This window comes from Mustelus asterias, chromosome 22, assembly GCF_964213995.1.
Source record: "Mustelus asterias chromosome 22, sMusAst1.hap1.1, whole genome shotgun sequence".
Classification (NCBI taxonomy): domain Eukaryota; kingdom Metazoa; phylum Chordata; class Chondrichthyes; order Carcharhiniformes; family Triakidae; genus Mustelus; species Mustelus asterias.
The window spans coordinates 55,164,091-55,181,626 of record NC_135822.1 but is presented as its reverse complement, the minus strand read 5'-3'; the positions used below and the strand labels follow the sequence as shown (position 1 = coordinate 55,181,626).

At 51.7% G+C, this 17,536-nt stretch overlaps 1 protein-coding gene across 4 annotated transcripts in view; it reads left to right on the top strand.

The window, feature by feature from the left end:
• Positions 1 to 17,016, top strand: part of tmem150aa (transmembrane protein 150Aa) — a 46,243-nt gene extending 29,227 nt beyond the window's left edge. Inside the window, exons 7-8 of one of the 4 annotated variants that reach the window (XR_013500561.1) lie at positions 9,051 to 9,346; positions 16,922 to 17,016. Coding sequence is in view for 1 of the 4 variants with exons in the window: in XM_078239295.1 (XP_078095421.1) it covers positions 9,051 to 9,289 (239 nt within the window). In the remaining 3 variants the exon portion in view is untranslated. Of the gene's footprint in view, positions 1 to 9,050; positions 11,193 to 16,921 lie in introns of those variants that run through there. The other 3 variants (XR_013500560.1, XR_013500559.1, XM_078239295.1) reach the window with 3 other exon arrangements.
• Positions 17,017 to 17,536: the final 520 nt, after the last annotated feature.

Sequence of the window (17,536 nt, the reverse complement as noted above, 5' to 3'; positions counted from 1 at the left end):
CTAGATTGAGAAATAGCAGAGCTGAATGGGGTTAGCGTGACCCCATGGCACGGGCGGCACAGTGGGTTAGCACTGCTGCGTCTCAGTCCCAGGGATCCGGGTTCGAGTCCCACCTTGGGTCACTGTCTGTGTGGAGTTTGCACGTTCTCTCCCGTGTCTGCGTGGGTTTCCTCCCACACTCCAAACATGTCTGGGTTAGAGGGATTGCTAAATTGCCCCTTTGTGTCAGGGGGATTAGCAGGGTAAATGCATGGGGTTATGGGGATAGGGCCTGGGTGGAATTGCGGTTGGTGCAGACTCGATGGGCCGAATGGCCTCCTCCTGCACTGTAGGGATTCTCTGAACCGTATCCCTACTCTCTCTGCTGGTCCATTTCCCAATCCGTTGCTGTCAATTTCACGGGCTCCAACTTCAGCTAAATGTTTCTTGGGAGAGATTTTTTTCAGATGTCATAGCGTAGTTCAGCACAGAAACAGGCAATCAGGTTCATCATGCTTTTCACAGTAACTTCATTGCGGTGTTAATGTAAGCCGACTTGTGACAAGAATAAATAAACTTTAAACAGAGCAGTCCCAAGACAAGGCTCCTCGGGATTAGAATCATAGAATCCCTACAGTGCAGAAGGAGGCCATTTGGCCCATTGAGTCTGCACCGACTACAGTCCCACCCAGGCCCTAGCCCTGAATCCCCACATATTTAGAACTTAGAACATATAGAAAAACTACAGCACAAACAGGCCCTTCGGCCCACAAGTTGCGCCGGTCATGTCCCTACCGACCGAGGCTTATATATAGGCTTACCTATAACCCTCCATCCTATTAAGTCCCATGTACTCATCCAGAAGTCTCTTAAAAGACCCTATCGAGTTTGCTTCCACCACCACTGACGGCAGCCGATTCCACTCACCCACCACCCTCTGAGTGAAAAACTTACCCCTGACATCTCCTCTGTACCTACTCCCCAGCACCTTAAACCTGTGTCTTCTCGTAGCAGACATTTCAGCCCTGGGAAAAAGCCTCCGAGAATCCACCCGATCTATACCTCTCAACATCTTGTACACCTCTATCAGGTCACCTCTCATCCTTCGTCTCTCCAAGGAGAAAAGACCGAGCTCCCTCAGCCTATCCTCATAAGGCATGCCACCCAATCCAGGCAACATCCTTGTAAATCTTCTCTTCACCCTTCCAATAATTTCCACATCCCTCCTGTAATGAGGTGACCAGAACTGAGCAGAGTACTCTAAGTGGGGTCTGACGAGGGTCTTATAAAGCTGCATCATTATCTCCCGACTCCTAAACTCAATCCCTCGATTGATAAAGGCCAGCACACCATACGCCTTCTTAACCACCTCCTCCACCTGCGAGGCCGATTTAAGAGAGCTATGGACCCGGACCCCAAGGTCCTTCTGATCCTCTACACTGCTAAGAGTCTTACCCTCGATATTATACTCCTTCATCCCATTTGACCTGCCAAAATGTACCACTACACATTTATCTGGGTTGAAGTCCATCTGCCACTTCTCCGCCCAGTCTTGCATCCAATCTATGTCACGCTGCAGCTTCTGACATCCCTCCAAACTATCCATTACCCCGCTAATCCCTCTAACCTGCGCATCCCGGGATACTAAGGGCAATTTAGCATGACCAATGCACCTAACCTGCACATCTTGGGACTGTGGGAGGCAACTGGAGCACCCGGAGGAAACCCACACAGACACAGGGCAGAACGAGCAGACTCCACAGAGACAGTGGTCCAACCCGGGAATCGAACCCAGGTTCCTGGAGTTGTGAGGCAGCAGTGCTAACCACTGTGCCACCTTGCTGTCCCTAAATTCTCTTTTTTTTTAAACATCGAAACTAGAAGCAGGAGGAGGCCATTCGGCCCTTCCAGCCTGCTCCGCCATCCATTTTGATCATGGCTCATCATCAAATTCAATATCTTGATCCCCCCTCATATCCCTCGATCCTTTTAGCCCCGAGAGCTATAACTAATTTCTTCCTGAAATCGCACAACGTTTTGGCCTCAACTACTTTCTGTGGGAGTGAATTCCACACATTCCCCACCCTCTGGGTGAAGAAATTTCTCCTCACCTCAGTTCTAAAAGGTTTACCCCTTATCCTCAAACTATGACCCCTAGTTCTGGACTCCCCCCACCATCGGGAACATTCTTTCTGAATCTACCCTAAACCGGGAATCGAACCCAGGTCCCTGGTGCTGTGAGGCAGTAGTGCTAACCACTGTGCTACCGGGTGCTCCAGTTGCCTCCCACAGTCCCAAGATGTGCAGGTTAGGTGCATTGGTCATGCTAAATTGCCCTTAGCATCCTGAGCTCAAGCATCTACTTAATAAAGGCGGAATCATCAACAGGACCGGGTTCGGAGCCACTGCAGCACAGGTGGAACCTGCCACTGATGCAATAAACAAAGGCTGCATAAGGCACACCGCAAGCCAGTATTTTACACAGGAAACAGAAACGGGGGGGGGGGAAAAGAGCCATTTAACTTCCCCGTGGGGATCTCCAGCTCTAAGTGCCATCAATCAGATCCCACCAAGAACAGTCTAAAACACGCAGGGCCTGTGACAGATAGGAAGACCAATGACAGTAGATACAGGCTACGTATGGCAGCTCACAGCCAGGGGAGTGACGAAAGATCAGACGGGTGACCGATATAGCAGAAGGGAATGTCAGAATGTGCTCGCCACCCGAGTCTTTTCACTGACTGACGGAAGTGTCACCCGCTGCCCACAGTGCCACTCCTGGCTTGATACGCCAGAGCTGTCGTCAAGTATCAGTGATGGGTGGAGAGTCTTAAATTGAATCCACTTGCCTGCCATCTATACTGTGCTGCTCATGCAGACCTTTTGCCGTGTGGCTTCACAGAGCAGGGATCATAGCGGAAAATAGGGGGGTTGGGGTAAAGCTGGTGGGCAGCATGGAGACACAGTGGCTCGAAGGACCATCAGAACCATGGCACTTTGGGGGCAAAGACTAACCAAGAGGAAGAGGGAAGTGCAAAGTGGCTATGCAGGATTCCATAGTTATACGGATGGATAGCATCCCTTGTAAGCAGGTGTCGGGGCAAGGGACAGGTTAGGCTCTGTGGTCCAAATAAACATTCTTCTGCAAATACGTGCATGGCAGAATTTTCCTGTCCTGCCCTGCCCACCACCACGCGAATCGTGGCAGGCTGGGAGGGGTGGGGTGGGGACCATGCACAGGTCCATTGTTGTCCTTGGGATTTTCCGGTCTTGGGGGCAAAGCAGCTGGAAAATCCCACCAACCGGATAAGGAACAAATTCATCTTGGAGGGTGGCCCAGTGGTCAGCACTGCTGCCTCACAGCGCCAGGGACCCGGGTTCGATTCCCGGCTCGGGTCACTGTCTGTGCGGAGTCTGCACCTTCTCCCCGTGTCTGCGTGGGTTTCCCCCGGGTGCTCCGGTTTCCTCCCACAGTCCGAAAGACGTGCCGGTTAGGTGCTAAATTCTCCCTCAGTGTAACCCGGACAGGCGCCGGAGTGTGGCGACTAGGGGATTTTCACAGTAACTTCATTGCAGTGTCAATGCAAGCCTACTTGTGACACTAATGGATATACTTCTAAACTTTAATGCTTCCGCATTGGCACTTCCCGGTGACCTTTGGTGGGTCGCAGTTGGTCTCGTGGCAGTGGAAACCCCTGGAGCAGGCTCACTAACTATGTAATGCATTTCTGTCTGCAGCTAATTTGCACAATTGCTTTGTAGCTTTTTGCTGATTTAAATGTCTATTTATTCAGGATGTTTTTGTAGTAAAACACAATTTTTAAAAAAATCTCATAGCTGAACAACGTGCCAGCATTTGGCACTATTGCTGGTGCCTAACACATTGTTAATCATAGAATCCCTACAGTGCAGAAGGAGGCCATTCAGCCCATCAAGCCCTATCCCCATAACGCCATGCATTTACATTTCTAATCCCCCCCGGACACTAAGGGACAATTTGGCACAGCCAGTCCACTGCGCGTGTGGGAGGAAACTGGAGCACCCGGAGGAAACCCACGCAGACACTGGATGAGAGTGCAAACTCCACACAGTGACCCAAGCCAGGAATCGAACCCGGGTCCCTGGCAGCAGCGCTAACCACTGTGCCACCATGTTGCCCGAACGGTAGGCAACTGCGTTTGGAGCTGAGGAACTTTTTTTTAATATTCATTCATGGGACATGGGCGTCGCTGGCTGGGCCAGCATTTATTGCCCATCCCTAGTTGCCCGAGGGCAGTTGAGAGTCAACCACATTGCTGTGGCTCTGGAGTCACATGTCGGCCAGACCGGGTAAGGATGGCAGATTTAGGGGAATTAGGGGTTATAGGGAGCAGGCGGGTAAGTGGAACTGATCCACTTCAGATCAGCCATGATCTTATTGAATGGCGGGGCAGGCTCGAGGGGCTAGATGGCCTACTCCTGCTCCTATTTCTTATGTTCTTATTTCTTTCCCTAAAGGACGTTAATGAACCAGATGGGTTTTTCCGACAATGGTTTCATGGTCATTCGTAGATTTTTAATTTCTGATATTCTTTATTGAATTCAAATTCCACCATCTGCCGTGGCGGGATTCGAACCCAGGTCCCCCAGAACATTAGCTGAGTTTCTGGATTGATAGTCTAGCGATAATACCACTAGGCCATCGCCTCCCCCACTCCTGAGGCTGCGCTATCACTCTGCTGCTGAAGAGAGTGGTCGGTGTCCACGACGTGGTGGTAGGTTTGGGTATGGAAAGAATACTGGGCCTATCGCACCTTCTCCTGACGGCCACCTCCAGTTGACTCATAGAATCCTTAGAGCGCAGAAAGAGGCCATTCGGCCCATAGAGTCTGCATCAACTACAATCCCACCCAGGCCCTATCCCCATAACCCCAGGCATTTACCCTAGCTGATCCACCTGACACTAAGTGGCAATTTAGCATGGCCAATCCACCTAACCTGCACGTCTTTGGACACTAAGGGTCAATTTAGCATGGCCAATCCACCTAACCTGCACATCTTTGGACACTAAGGGTCAATTTAGCATGGCCAATCCACCTAACCTGCATGTCTTTGGGCACTAAGGGGCAATTTAGCATGGCCAATCCACCTAACCTGCACATCTTTGGAGTGTGGGAGGAAACCGGAGCACCCGGAGGAAACCCACGCAGACACGGGAGAGAACATGCAGACTCCACATAGACAGTGACCCAAGTCGGGAATCGAACCTGGGTCCCTAGCACTGTGAGGCAGCAGTGCTAACCACTGCGCCACCGTGCCACCCAATGTCCAAACCTTGGCCAATGTCCTGATGCTTTGTGGAAATGTCTTCCCTCGAGTAAGGTGTGGGTGAAGCAGAGTCCATTCTGGGCATGAAGGGCTGTGAATGACCATAGCCCACCCCATGGTGACTGACGCGCGTTGGCAATAAATCACTATCTGCCCCCCCATGCGTGTGTTGAAGTCACCCAGGATACACAGCCTCTCGCCATTTGGTTTAATAAAGTTTATTTATTAGTTAGGCTTACATTAACACTGCAATGAAGTTACTGTGAAAATCCCCGAGTCGCCACACTCTGGCACCTGTTCGGGTTACACTGAGGGAGAATTTAGAACGGCCAATGCACCCTAACCAGCACGTCTTTCAGGCTGTGGGAGGAAACCAGAGCTCGAGGAGGAAACCCACGCAGACACGGGGAGAACGTGCAAACTCCACACAAAGACAGTGACCCCAGCCGGGAATCGAACCCGGGTCCCTGGTGCTGTGAGGCAGCAGTGCTAACCCACTGTGCCACCGTGCTGCCCACAGGAGTCTTTGAAATGCCACTTATCTGAGATGCTGACAGGTAGAGTTGGTGAGTAAGTGCAGATGATGTTGACTTTACCACTCTATCTGATAGTTTACATAGAAACTAGAAGCAGGAGGAGGCCATTCGGCCCTTCGAGCCTGCTCCGCTATTTTGATCATGGCTGATCATCAAATTCAATATCCTGATACCCCCCTTCCCTCCATATCCCTTGATCCCTTTAGCCCCAAGAGCTGTATCTAATTCCTTCTTGAAATCACACATTTCGTCCTCAACTACTTTCTGTGGGAGTGAATTCCACACATTCACCACCCTCTGGGTGAAAAAATTTCTCCTCACCTCAGTCCTAAAAGGTTTACCCCTTATCCTCAAACTGTGACCCCTAGTTCTGGACTCCCCCCACCATCGGGAACATTCTTTCTGAATCTACCCTGTCTAACCCTGTTAGAATTTTATAAGTTTCTATGAGATTCCCCTCTCACTCTTCTAGACTCCAGTGAATATAATCCTAACCGACTTAGTCTCTCCTCATATGACAGACCTGCCATCCCAGGAATCAACCTTTGCTGCACTCCCTCTATAGCAAGGACATCCTTCCTCAGATAAGGACACCAAAACTGCACACAATACTCCAGGTGTGGCCTCACCAACACCCTGTACAATTGCAGCAAAACATCCCTATCCCTACACTCAAATCCTCTCGCTATGAAGGCCAACATACCATTTGCCTTCTTTACTGCTGCTGCACCTGCGCGCTTACTTTCAGCGACTGATGCATGAGGACTCCAAGGTCTTGCTGAGTCTCCACCCCTCAAATTACACCTTTCTTGGTCATCAGCAGATTCTTAATTCCAGGTTTCTTTTAGTTGAATTCAAATTCCACCATCTGCCACAGTGGGATTCGAACCCAGGTCCCCAGAACAGCTGAATTTATGGATTAACAGCCGAGCAATAATACCACTAGGCCATCGTCTTGCCTAATCTCATACACCCAGTCTATCATCTCCTGAGCTGTGTGATGGGGAAATGGGTTAGGAGAGTAACTGAGGAGCCAAATGTTAACGGCAGATCAACTGTTCAGAACAGGGAAGCTGAGGGGGGAGAGGAGGTCTTGAGGTACCTGGAAGGAACTTGGACGGCATGGTGGTTGGCACTGCTGCCTCACAGTGGCAGGGGCCCGGGTTCAATTTCAGCCTCGGGTGTCTGTGTGGAGTTCGCACATTCTCCCCATATATCTTTAGAGTTATAGAATCCTACAGTGCAGAAGGAGGCCATTCGGCCCATCGAGTCTGCACTGACCACAATCCCACCCAGGCCCTATCCCCATAACCCCATGCATTTACCCCAGTGAGTCCACCTGAGATGAAGTGGCAATTTAGCATACCCAAGCCACCTAACCCGCACATCTTTGGACTGTGGGAGGAAACCGGAGCACCCGGAGGGAACCCACGCAGACATGGGGAGAACGTGCAGACTCCGCACAGACAGTGACCCAAGCCGGGAATCGAACCCAGGTCCCTACCACTGTGAGGCAGCAGTGCTAACCACCGTGCCGCCCCCGTGTTTTTAGTCCAAAGATGTGCAGGTTAGGTGGATTGGCCATGCTAAACTGCCCCTTAGTGTCCAAAGATGTGCAGGTTAGGGGGATTGGCCATGCTAACTTGTCCCTTAGTGTCAGGGGGATTAGCAGGGTAAAGATGTGGGGTTATGGGAATAGGGTCTGGGTGGGATTGTGGTCGGTGCGGACTCGATGGGCCGAATGACCTCCCCCTGCGCTGTAGGGATTCTATGACCAGGTTGCGAGTTGGAGGCATTGCAATGAGTCTGACACTGAGAGTATTCGGGGAGGAAGAGTTGTTTCATGTTCATCCTGGGTGTTTCAGTTCCAAGGCTGGTCACGTGCTGGTTATGCAGCCGGAGTCATTAATCTGCCTCCACCCCACCAATAAATCTCATTTCTATTCACCAGCCGGAATCCATTGAAGCACAAGAGGCCCATTTGTCACCATGACAACTGCTCACCATGGGGGCAGGTAGCTTCCTGTTGATGGAGTGTCAGTTAAACCACGCGTTCTTGCAGTTGAAGGTCTTTGAGAGTCCTGGCCTTTCACACTCTGTTTCCGTCCAGTAGGCAGGCCAGGCTTTTTTATACTTGGCTGCCTTTCCCAGTTTAACTCGCAATGAACTTGTTTAGATAATAGCACGGGTGGAGGTCTGAAAAAGCGTGGTCAGTAAAATGATCCAAGTACAAGATAATATATTGGGTGGCACAACGGTTAGCACTGCTGCCTCACAGCGCCAGGGACCAGGATTCGATTCCCAGCTTGGGTCACTGTCTGTGTGCAGTTTGCACGTTCTCCCTGTGTCTGCGTGGGTTTCCCCCCACAGTCCAAAGATGTGCAGGTTAGATTGATTGGCCGTGCTAAATTGACCCTTAGTGTCCCGGGATCCTTGGTTAGAGGGATTAGCAGGGTAAATGTGGGGTTACGGGGGTAGGATAGGTGGATTGGCCATGGTAAATTGTCCCTTAGTGTCCAAAGATGTGCAGGTTAGGTGGATTGGCCATGCTAAATTGCCCCTTAGTGTCCAAAGATGTGCAGGTTAGGTGGATTGGCTATGCTAAATTGCCCCTTAGTGTCCAAAGATGTTCAGGTTAGGTAGATTGGCCATGCTAAATTGCCCCTTAGTGCCCAAAGATGTGCGGGTTAGGTAGATTGGCCATGCTAAAGTGCCCCTTAGTGTCCCAAGATGTGCAGGTTAGGTGGATTGGCCATGCTAAATTGTCCCTTAGTGTCCCAAGATGTGCAGGTTAGGTGGATTGGCCATGCTAAATTGTCCCTTAGTGTCCCAAGATGTGTAGGTTAGGTGGATTGGCCATGCTATATTGCCCCTTAGTGTCCAAAGATGTGCAGGTTAGGTGGATTGGCCATGCTAAATTGACCCTAGTGTCATGGGGATTAGGAGGGTAAGTATGTGGGGTTACGGGGGTAGGGCCTGGGTGAGATTGTGGTCAGTGCAGACTCGATGGGCCGAATGGCCTCCTCCTGCACTGTCGGGATTCTATGATTCCAGTAACGTTTAAGAATAGCCCCTTGAGGATATACCGAATGATTGCTGTTGCCCGTGGAACTGTAGATCTCCAAAGGTGTCGGTGCCCAGCACAGACAGGAGCCTGAGCATATTGACTGTGTCTGTTCTTTGTTTCACTTCCTGGCGAGCGATTTCCTTAAACAAAGCTGTCTTCAGGTGGCATATTCTTCATCCACGAGAGTTCTCTGTTCCAGCATGCTGCTGCCGTTTGCGAGTGGATCTTTACTGTGGACGTCCTGGTCTTTTACGGCACGTTCTCCTTTGACTTTGCCTCCATCACCAACGAGACCGTGCTGGCCATCATGCGGAGAGGGAAGAGCAAAGCCTCCAAATCCCCGGGGAGCAGCGCGTCCGCGCACCTGAACAGTAACCCGGAGAGCATCGCCATGATTTAACCGGCTCGGCGGAAAAATGGGCTTCCCCCATCCCGTCCCGTCCCGCCACGCCAAGAGGTCTGAGTTGATTTGGATTCCTCGCTGTCTGAGCCACACTCTCCCTCTGTTTTATTTTTCGAATGACTTCCCACCAGAGCTTGGACATTGTCATAAAGAGAGAAAGACAATGCTGTCGAAGTTTTTCATCTAGCACTCATCAGGACAAAGGTGAGAATGCCCAATTTTATAAGACAAACAAGGAGCCTGTGCTTCCCTGTTGCTTTCTCCATGGCAACACCAATCATAGTGGGCTTGCCAACCAATCAGCACCCTTTTTTCCTGCAGCATAAACTGGTGTAGAATCATAGAAGGGGTGGCTCGGTGGCACAGTGGTTAGCACTGCTGCCTCACAGCGCCAGGGACCCGGGTTCGATTCCCGGCCTTGGGTCACTGTCTGTGCAGAGTTTGCACGTTCTCTTCGTGTCTGCGTGGGTTTCCTCCGGGTGCTCCGGTTTCCTCCCACACTGCAAAGATGTGCGGGTTAGGTGGATTGGTCATACTAAATTCTCCCTCAGTGTATCTGAACAGGCGCCGGAGTGTGGCGAGTAGGGGATTTTCACAGTAACTTCATTGCAGTGTTAATGTAAGCCTACTTGTGACACTAATAAATAAACTTAAAAAGGAATCTTACAGTGCAGAAGGAGGCCATTTGGCCTGTCCTGTCTGCACCGACAATGATCCCACCCAGGCCCTATCCCTGTAATCCCCCGTATTTACCTTGCTAGTCCATCTGACACAGGGGCAATTTAGCATGGCCAATCCACCTAACCTGCACATCTTTGGTCACTAAGGGACAATTTAGCATAGCCAATCCACCTAACCTGCACATCTTTGGACACTAAGGGACAATTTAGCATGGCCAATCCATCTAACCAGCACATCTTTGGACACTAAGGGACAATTTAGCATGGCCAATCCACCTAACCAGCACATCTTTGGACACTAAGGGACAATTTAGCATGGCCAATCCACCTAACCTGCACATCTTTGGACTGTGGGAGGAAGCCGGAGCACCCAGAGGAAACCCACGCAGACATGGGGAGAATGTGCAGACTCTGCACACACAGTCACCCGAGGTTTGAACCCAGGTTCCTGGTGCTGAGACAGCAGTGCCAACCGCTGTGCCGCCATGTTGTGATCATTTGAAATTTGGCATTCTTGCTTTGATCCTGATGAGTGCAGGGTGCAAAACTTCGACTGCACGTCTCTCTCTCTCTTGACAGCAATGTTCAGGCTCTGACCCCGTTCAGTTAGGGGAAAGCAAAAAAAAAGGGAAAACCCCCACCTTTCTCTCGGTCTTGAGATTCAACTCATCGAAAGACCAGCGTGGGGACACAACATCTCGGGAGAGTCGATCATCCCTTAACTCTGCACGGAACGGGACAGGAGCACTTTCCAGCCTAGGATTGCTGCACGGCGCGGAACATTCAGGCTGGAGAGGGAGACGTAAGATAGCGCCGCCGTCCTTTAGATGCACAACAACTGTGCAAATTCCCCCCTCCCCCCACCACCAATCCCGTTCACTTATTTTTGTCAAGTGATATTTCAGTGGGTTCAATTTAAAAGAGGTGGGTTTGGATTATACGGGGGAGGGGGGGGGGGGGTTTGTTTCTGTTGGCTGAGTTTGCGACTACTTTCGTTTTTGGCATCCAGGAATTCACAAAGTCCTCTGCTTTGATGCAAAAAAAAAGACCCATGATGTGGAGATTCCGGCGTTGGGGTGGGCGCAGTAAGAAGTCTCACAACACCAGGTTAAAGTCCAACAGGTTTATTTGGAATCATGAGCTTTCGGAGCGCTGCTCCTTCATCAGGTGAGCGGAGAGGTGGGTTTCACAAACACGGCATGTATATAGGTCAAGACACAACTGCAGGATAATGGTTGGAATGCGAGTCTTTCCAGATAATCAAGTCTTTCCAGGTACAGACAGTGCGAGTGGAGAGAGGGTTAATCACAGGTTAAAGAGGTGTGAACTGTCTCCAGCCAGGACAGTTAGTAGGATTTTCCAGGCCAAATGGTGGGGGTTACACGGAGTGTGACATGAATCTAATATCCCGGTTGAGGCCGTCCTCATGTGTGCGGAACTTGGCTATCAGTTTCTGCTCAGCGATTCTGCGCTGTTGTGTGTTGTGAAGGCCGCCTTGGAGAACACTTACCCGAAGATCAGAGGCTGAATGCCCGTGACCGCTGAAGTGTCCCCTGTTAGGAAGGGAGCAACTCCTGTCTGGTGATTGCTATGACAACGGATGAACGGACACCGCTCGACAATCGCCAGGCAGGAGTTTGTTCCCTTCTTGTCGGGGGAACACTTCAGCAGTCACGGGCATTTGGCCTCTGATCTTCGGGTAAGCGCTCTCCAAGGCGGCCTTCACGACACACGACAGCGCAGAATCGCTGAGCAGAAACTGATAGCCAAGTTCCGCACACATGAGGACGGCCTCGACCGGGATCTTGGGTTCATGTCACACTCCATGTAACCCTCACCATTTGGCCTGGAAAATCCTACTAACTGTCCCAGCTGGAGACAGTTCACACCTCTTTAACCTGTGATTATCCCTCTCTCCACTCGCACTGTCTGTACCTGGAAAGACTTGATTATCTGTAAAGACTCGCATTCCAACCATTATCCTGCAGTTGTGTCTTGGCCTATATATGCTGTGTTTGTGAACCTACCTCTCCGCTCACCTGATGAAGGAGCGGTGCTCCGAAAGCTCGTGATTCCAAATAAACCTGTTGGACTTTAACCTGGTGTTGTGAGACTTCTTACTGAAAAAAAAAAACGGAGGTTGGCGCGGGCGGGGGGGGGGGGGGGGGGTGGTGGTGAGGAATAGACCGAATGTGTTCCCTTTAAAAACCAAGTCTTTTTGACGACTAAGAGATTCCCACTCCATCCCCCAGTGGGCTTGAGAAGGGGGAATGAATGAGAGGTTACCTCCTTCCCGCCACAGTTCACGCTGCTATTTGCCGATCACTGCCACCTTTGCAGGGGACTTCTGTAGTTAGGCATTTCGTTAATAAGCTAAGAGAAACATTACATGATCAAATACGGGGGGGGGGCGGGCTTCTGATCTCCCGCCACTGCCCCGTCCACAACAGTGAAGCCAAAACGTTCGGTGGGCATCCCCCCGACACGAGCAGCAACCTCGTTATTACCCCTGCTGAAAAGGACTGGGGGGGAGGGTGGGGGCGTGCACTCTATGACAAGACTCGTGACACACAGGCTGAGACCATTCGGCCCATCAGGCCCCTGCCAGCTCTGACGGGCGGTTTGGCGGACGGTTCCACAGGATCCCCACACGCCGTCCATTCAGTCCGCTCACTCTGTGCGACCACACACACACACCCCTTCGCACCCCCCTACCCCCCCCAGTATCCCCCAATACCTCCAGTTGGCACAAATCCTATCGATCTCAGGTTTAAAGTTTGCAATCGATGGAATGTCGGTTGCCATTTGTGGGCGAGAGTTTCAGACTCCGGACCACCCGTTTTGATTAGACGTTTAATTTTGCTCCTGTAAATTCTGGCTCGCGAGATTACAGCTCCAGGCTCCCCAAGCCAGCAGGTATAGAGTTCCTATTATAGAAATCATAGAATCTACAGGGCAGAAAGAGGCCATTCGGCCCATCGAGTCTGCACCGACCACAATCCCACCCAGGCCCTATCCCCATAACCCCATACATTTATCCTAGTCTCTCTGACACTATGGGGAAATTTAGCACAGCCAATCCACCTAACCTGCACATCTTTGGATTCTATTCTTTTCCCCGAATCCAGGAATAGGCGGCATTGCGTATTAAACACTGGCCAATGGCGCCCATTGGTTTGAACTCTGCCCCCCGCCCCCCCATGGACCCACACTGCTCCACCTAATGGACCCACACTGCCCCCCCCAATGGACCCACACTGCCCCCCCCAATGGACCCACACTGCCCCCCCAATGGACCCACACTGCCCCCCCAATGGACCCACACTGCCCCCCCAATGGACCCACACTGCTCCACCTAATGGACCCACACTGCCCCCCCAATGGACCCACACTGCCCCCCCCAATGGACCCACACTGCTCCACCTAATGGACCCACAATGCCCCTCCCCAGTGGACCCACACTGCCCCCCCATGGACCCACACTGCCCCCCCAATGGACCCACACTGTCCCCCCAATGGACCAGCTCTCCCCCCCAATGGACCCACTGTGCCCTCCAATGAACCACTCTTTCTCCCCCCACAATGAATCCACACTGCCCCCCCCCAATGGATCCACTCTGACCCCCAATGGATCCACTCTCCCCCCCCCCCCAATGGAGCTACTCTGCCCCCAATGGACCCACTCTGACCCCCCCCCCAATGGATCCACTCTGCCCCGCCATGGATCCACTCTGTTCCCCCAAATGGAGCCACTCTGCCCCCCACCCCATGCACCCATTCTGCCCCCCAAAGGACCCGCTCTGTCCCCCCAATGGACCCACTTCCCCCCGACCCCCCCATGGACCCACTTCGCCCCCCCACCCCCCCATGGACCCACTTCCCACCCCCCATGGACCCACTTCCCACCCCCCATGGACCCACTCTGCCCCCGCCATGGATCCACTCTTCCCCGCAATGGATCCACTCTGTTTCCCCCAATGGAGTCACTCTGCCCCCCACCCCAATGAATCCACTCTGCCCCTGCCATGGATCCACTCTTCCCCGCAATGGATCCACTCTGTTTCCCCCAATGGAGTCACTCTGCCCCCCACCCCAATGAATCCACTCTGCCCCCGCCATGGATCCACTTCCCCCCCCCACCCCCCCATGGATCCACTTCCCCCCCCACCCCCCCATGGACCCACTTCCCACCCCCCATGGACCCACTCTGCCCCCGCCATGGATCCACTCTTCCCCGCAATGGATCCACTCTGTTCCCCCCAATGGAGTCACTCTGCCCCCCACCCCATGCACCCATTCTGCCCCCCAATGGACCCACTCTGTCCCCCCATGGACCCCCTCCATGGACCCACTCCCCCCCTCCCCCCCCCCGGACCCACTTTCCCCCCTCCCATGGACCCACTTCCACCCCCCCCCCCCTCCACATGGACCCACTTCCCCCTCAATGCGCCCACACTGCTCCCTCCAACATCCAGATTGCTCTGCTAATCCCCCTGACACTAGGGACAATTTAGCATGGCCAATCCACCTAACCTACACATCTTTGGACACTAAGGGGCAATTTAGCACGGCCAATCCACCTAACCTACACATCTTTGGACACTAAGGGGCAATTTAGCATGGCCAATCCACCTAACCTGCACATCTTTGGACACTAAGGGGCAATTTAGCATGGCCAATCCACCTAACCTGCACATCTTTGGACACTAAGGGGCAATTTAGCACGGCCAATCAACCTGACCTGCACATCTTTGGACACTAAGGGGTGCTTTAGCGTGGCCAATCCCCAAACCTGCATCTGGGGAAAACCCATGCAGACACGGAGAACGTGCAGGAGTCACCTGGGTCCCTGGCGCTGTGAGGCAGCAGTGCTAACCACTGGGCCACTGTGCCCCTTCTTTAGGAAGGAACCAAACTCTGCAACTTTCGCATATCGTTGGCTGCTTTTAACCTGAACCGTGCCCTCAAACGCTCACTCTCCCTGCACTGAAGGATAATGCGGCCACGATTCCCACTGTAGAAGGCAGCAGAAGACATGGATTGTGGGAAACATCCCTCGCTCGCCTGCCACATTGAGGTAAGCAGGTATAGCCACTGTAGATCTGGGCAGGTACAGGAACTCCACGCTGGGACCCGTTGCCATTGAGTGTGGCTGTCTCCGAGCATTCACTGGTGAGGGATTGCAACACGGAGCATTCCATCAAGGTAAAATTAATTTTCATAAATCAAAAACCTCCTACACTCCCAAGACGTTATGTGCGACCTACTCTTTACGAATTGTAGTGTCTTTTAAAGTATTCTCCCCCCACCCCCTCCCCATTTTGGGTTGCCATTCACTCCCACTGATAGCTCAGTGAAAATGCTATTCCTGCATCAGCCAACAGTGGTTCTGTTACAGTTCACTCAGGGGACGTGCAATTTTGCAAGCGTGCTGTCGTCTGGAGCTACAGGTAGTGATGGCGGAGGCTGCCAACTTTCTTTCCATCGCACGGCTGGCCAGAAAGGATACGCGACCCAATGGGCCACGATATGTCTTCAGCCGTGAAGTCCAGGGGGGCAAGACTCAAATCCAGAACTTCTGGCTCAAGAGGCAGGGACGCTACCCACTGCGCCACCAAACTGTGAGCACCTCCAGAGAGTTTATTCATCAATGTGACAAGTTGGCTTACATTAACGCCGCAATGAAGTTACTGTGAGAATCTCTCTCGTCGCCACACTCCGGCGCCAGTTCGGGTACACTGAGGGAGAATTTAGCACCTAACCAGCACATCTTTCGGACTGTGGGAGGAAACCGGAGCACCGACGGGAAACCCACTCAGACACGGGGAGAACATGCAGACTCCACACAGACAGTCACCCAAGCCGGGAATTGAACCCGGGTCCCTGTCGTCGTGAGGCAGCAATGCTAACCACCATGCCGCCTACAGAAAGCTGTGGAATGTGGTGGCATAGAATCCTACAGTGCAAAAGGAGGCCATTCGGCCCATCAAGTCTGCACCGGCCACAATCCCAACCAGGCCCTATCCCCATAACCCATGCATTTACCCTGCTGATTCCCCCTGACACTAAGGGGCAATTTAGCATGGCCAATCCCCCTAACCCGCACATCTTTGGACTGGGACGAGGGGAGAACGTGCAAACGCCACACAGATACTGACCCAAGCCGGAATTGAACCGGGCTCCCTGGCGCTGTGTCCCCGTGAGATCAAATCTGGCTAGCAATCATGAGGAGGCACAGACCGAAAGAGACCCAATTGACAAAACCGAACCCTTCAATGTGGCCTGGCCTCTGCTCTGCCCTGGTTTTGTACACTTACAGCGAAGGATGCTGTCTGACCTAGTGCGGCAGAATGATAGTGAAACGTTGGAGCTCCTTGCAGACAGGTACAAGTGGTTGACTGAAAGTCAAGGTGGCCTCCACCCCAAGAGGTTGCAGGCTCCACACAAGAACCACTGGACAGCGGCTGAATGGAAGGAATCTGGGCTTTCCAATGCTGTGAGAAATAGAATTAGAAAGAATGCTATTTACTTTATAGATCTGCACTGGGGCGGATGCCCTGGATCTATAATCTGCTCGGGGAATGTTTATACAAAAGGAAAATACATATACAACCACACTGACTGCTGAAAAGGTTATTTCTGGCAGTCTCACCATCGTGTGGAGATGCCGGCGTTGGACTGGGGTGAACACAGTAAGTACGTTTCCCAGCCATCGACTATAAGAAATAAACCTTCGACACCAGAACAAGGCTGAGTACAACTTGAACTTTGGCTTTTTATGTTTTTAATTAATTTATTCGAACAAAAAAAGGGAAAATACTTGTCGACTGTGAGATTTTTAACGGACTATTTTTAAATTCTTTCTGTCTGACACTGTTCGTCAATGAGGCCTTGTGTATTTTGATCAGGATTTACAGGAAACACTAAAATGTTTGATACTGTTTTTCAGAAACTTGTCCTCAGAGTCTTACCATGAGAACCACAACTTTAAATCATGCATCAGGAATTTAATTTCTTTTTTAAATAAACATATTTTTAAATGTTGTCGTTCCTTTCACTGTTGTCTACCCCTTTGCACGAATCTGTCGCACCCACATCTTATGTTGGGAAAGTGGAGGAAAATCTACCTGACTTTGAACAGCAATGGTTACGACGGAAGTCGAGGGGGTGACCCGATAGAGGTCTACAAGATTGTGTGAGGGGCATGGACAGAGTGGATAGTCAGATGCTCTTTCCCAGGGGAGAAAAGTCAAGTACTCGGGGACATGGGTTTAAGGTGCGTGGGGAAAAGTTTAGAGGAGATGTGCGAGGCAAGTTTTTTTACACAGAGGGTGGTGAATGTCTGGAACGCGCTGCCCGGGGAGGTGGTGGGAGCGGGTACAATAGTGGCATTTAAGGGGCAACTAGACGAATACATGAATAGGATGGGAATGGAAGAATACGGGCTCTGTAAGTGCAGATGGTTTTAATTCAGTCGGGCATCATGATCGTCGCAGGCTTAGAGGGCCGAAGGGCCTGTTCCATTGTACTGCTGTACTGTTCTTTGTTGTTGGCATGTATTGCA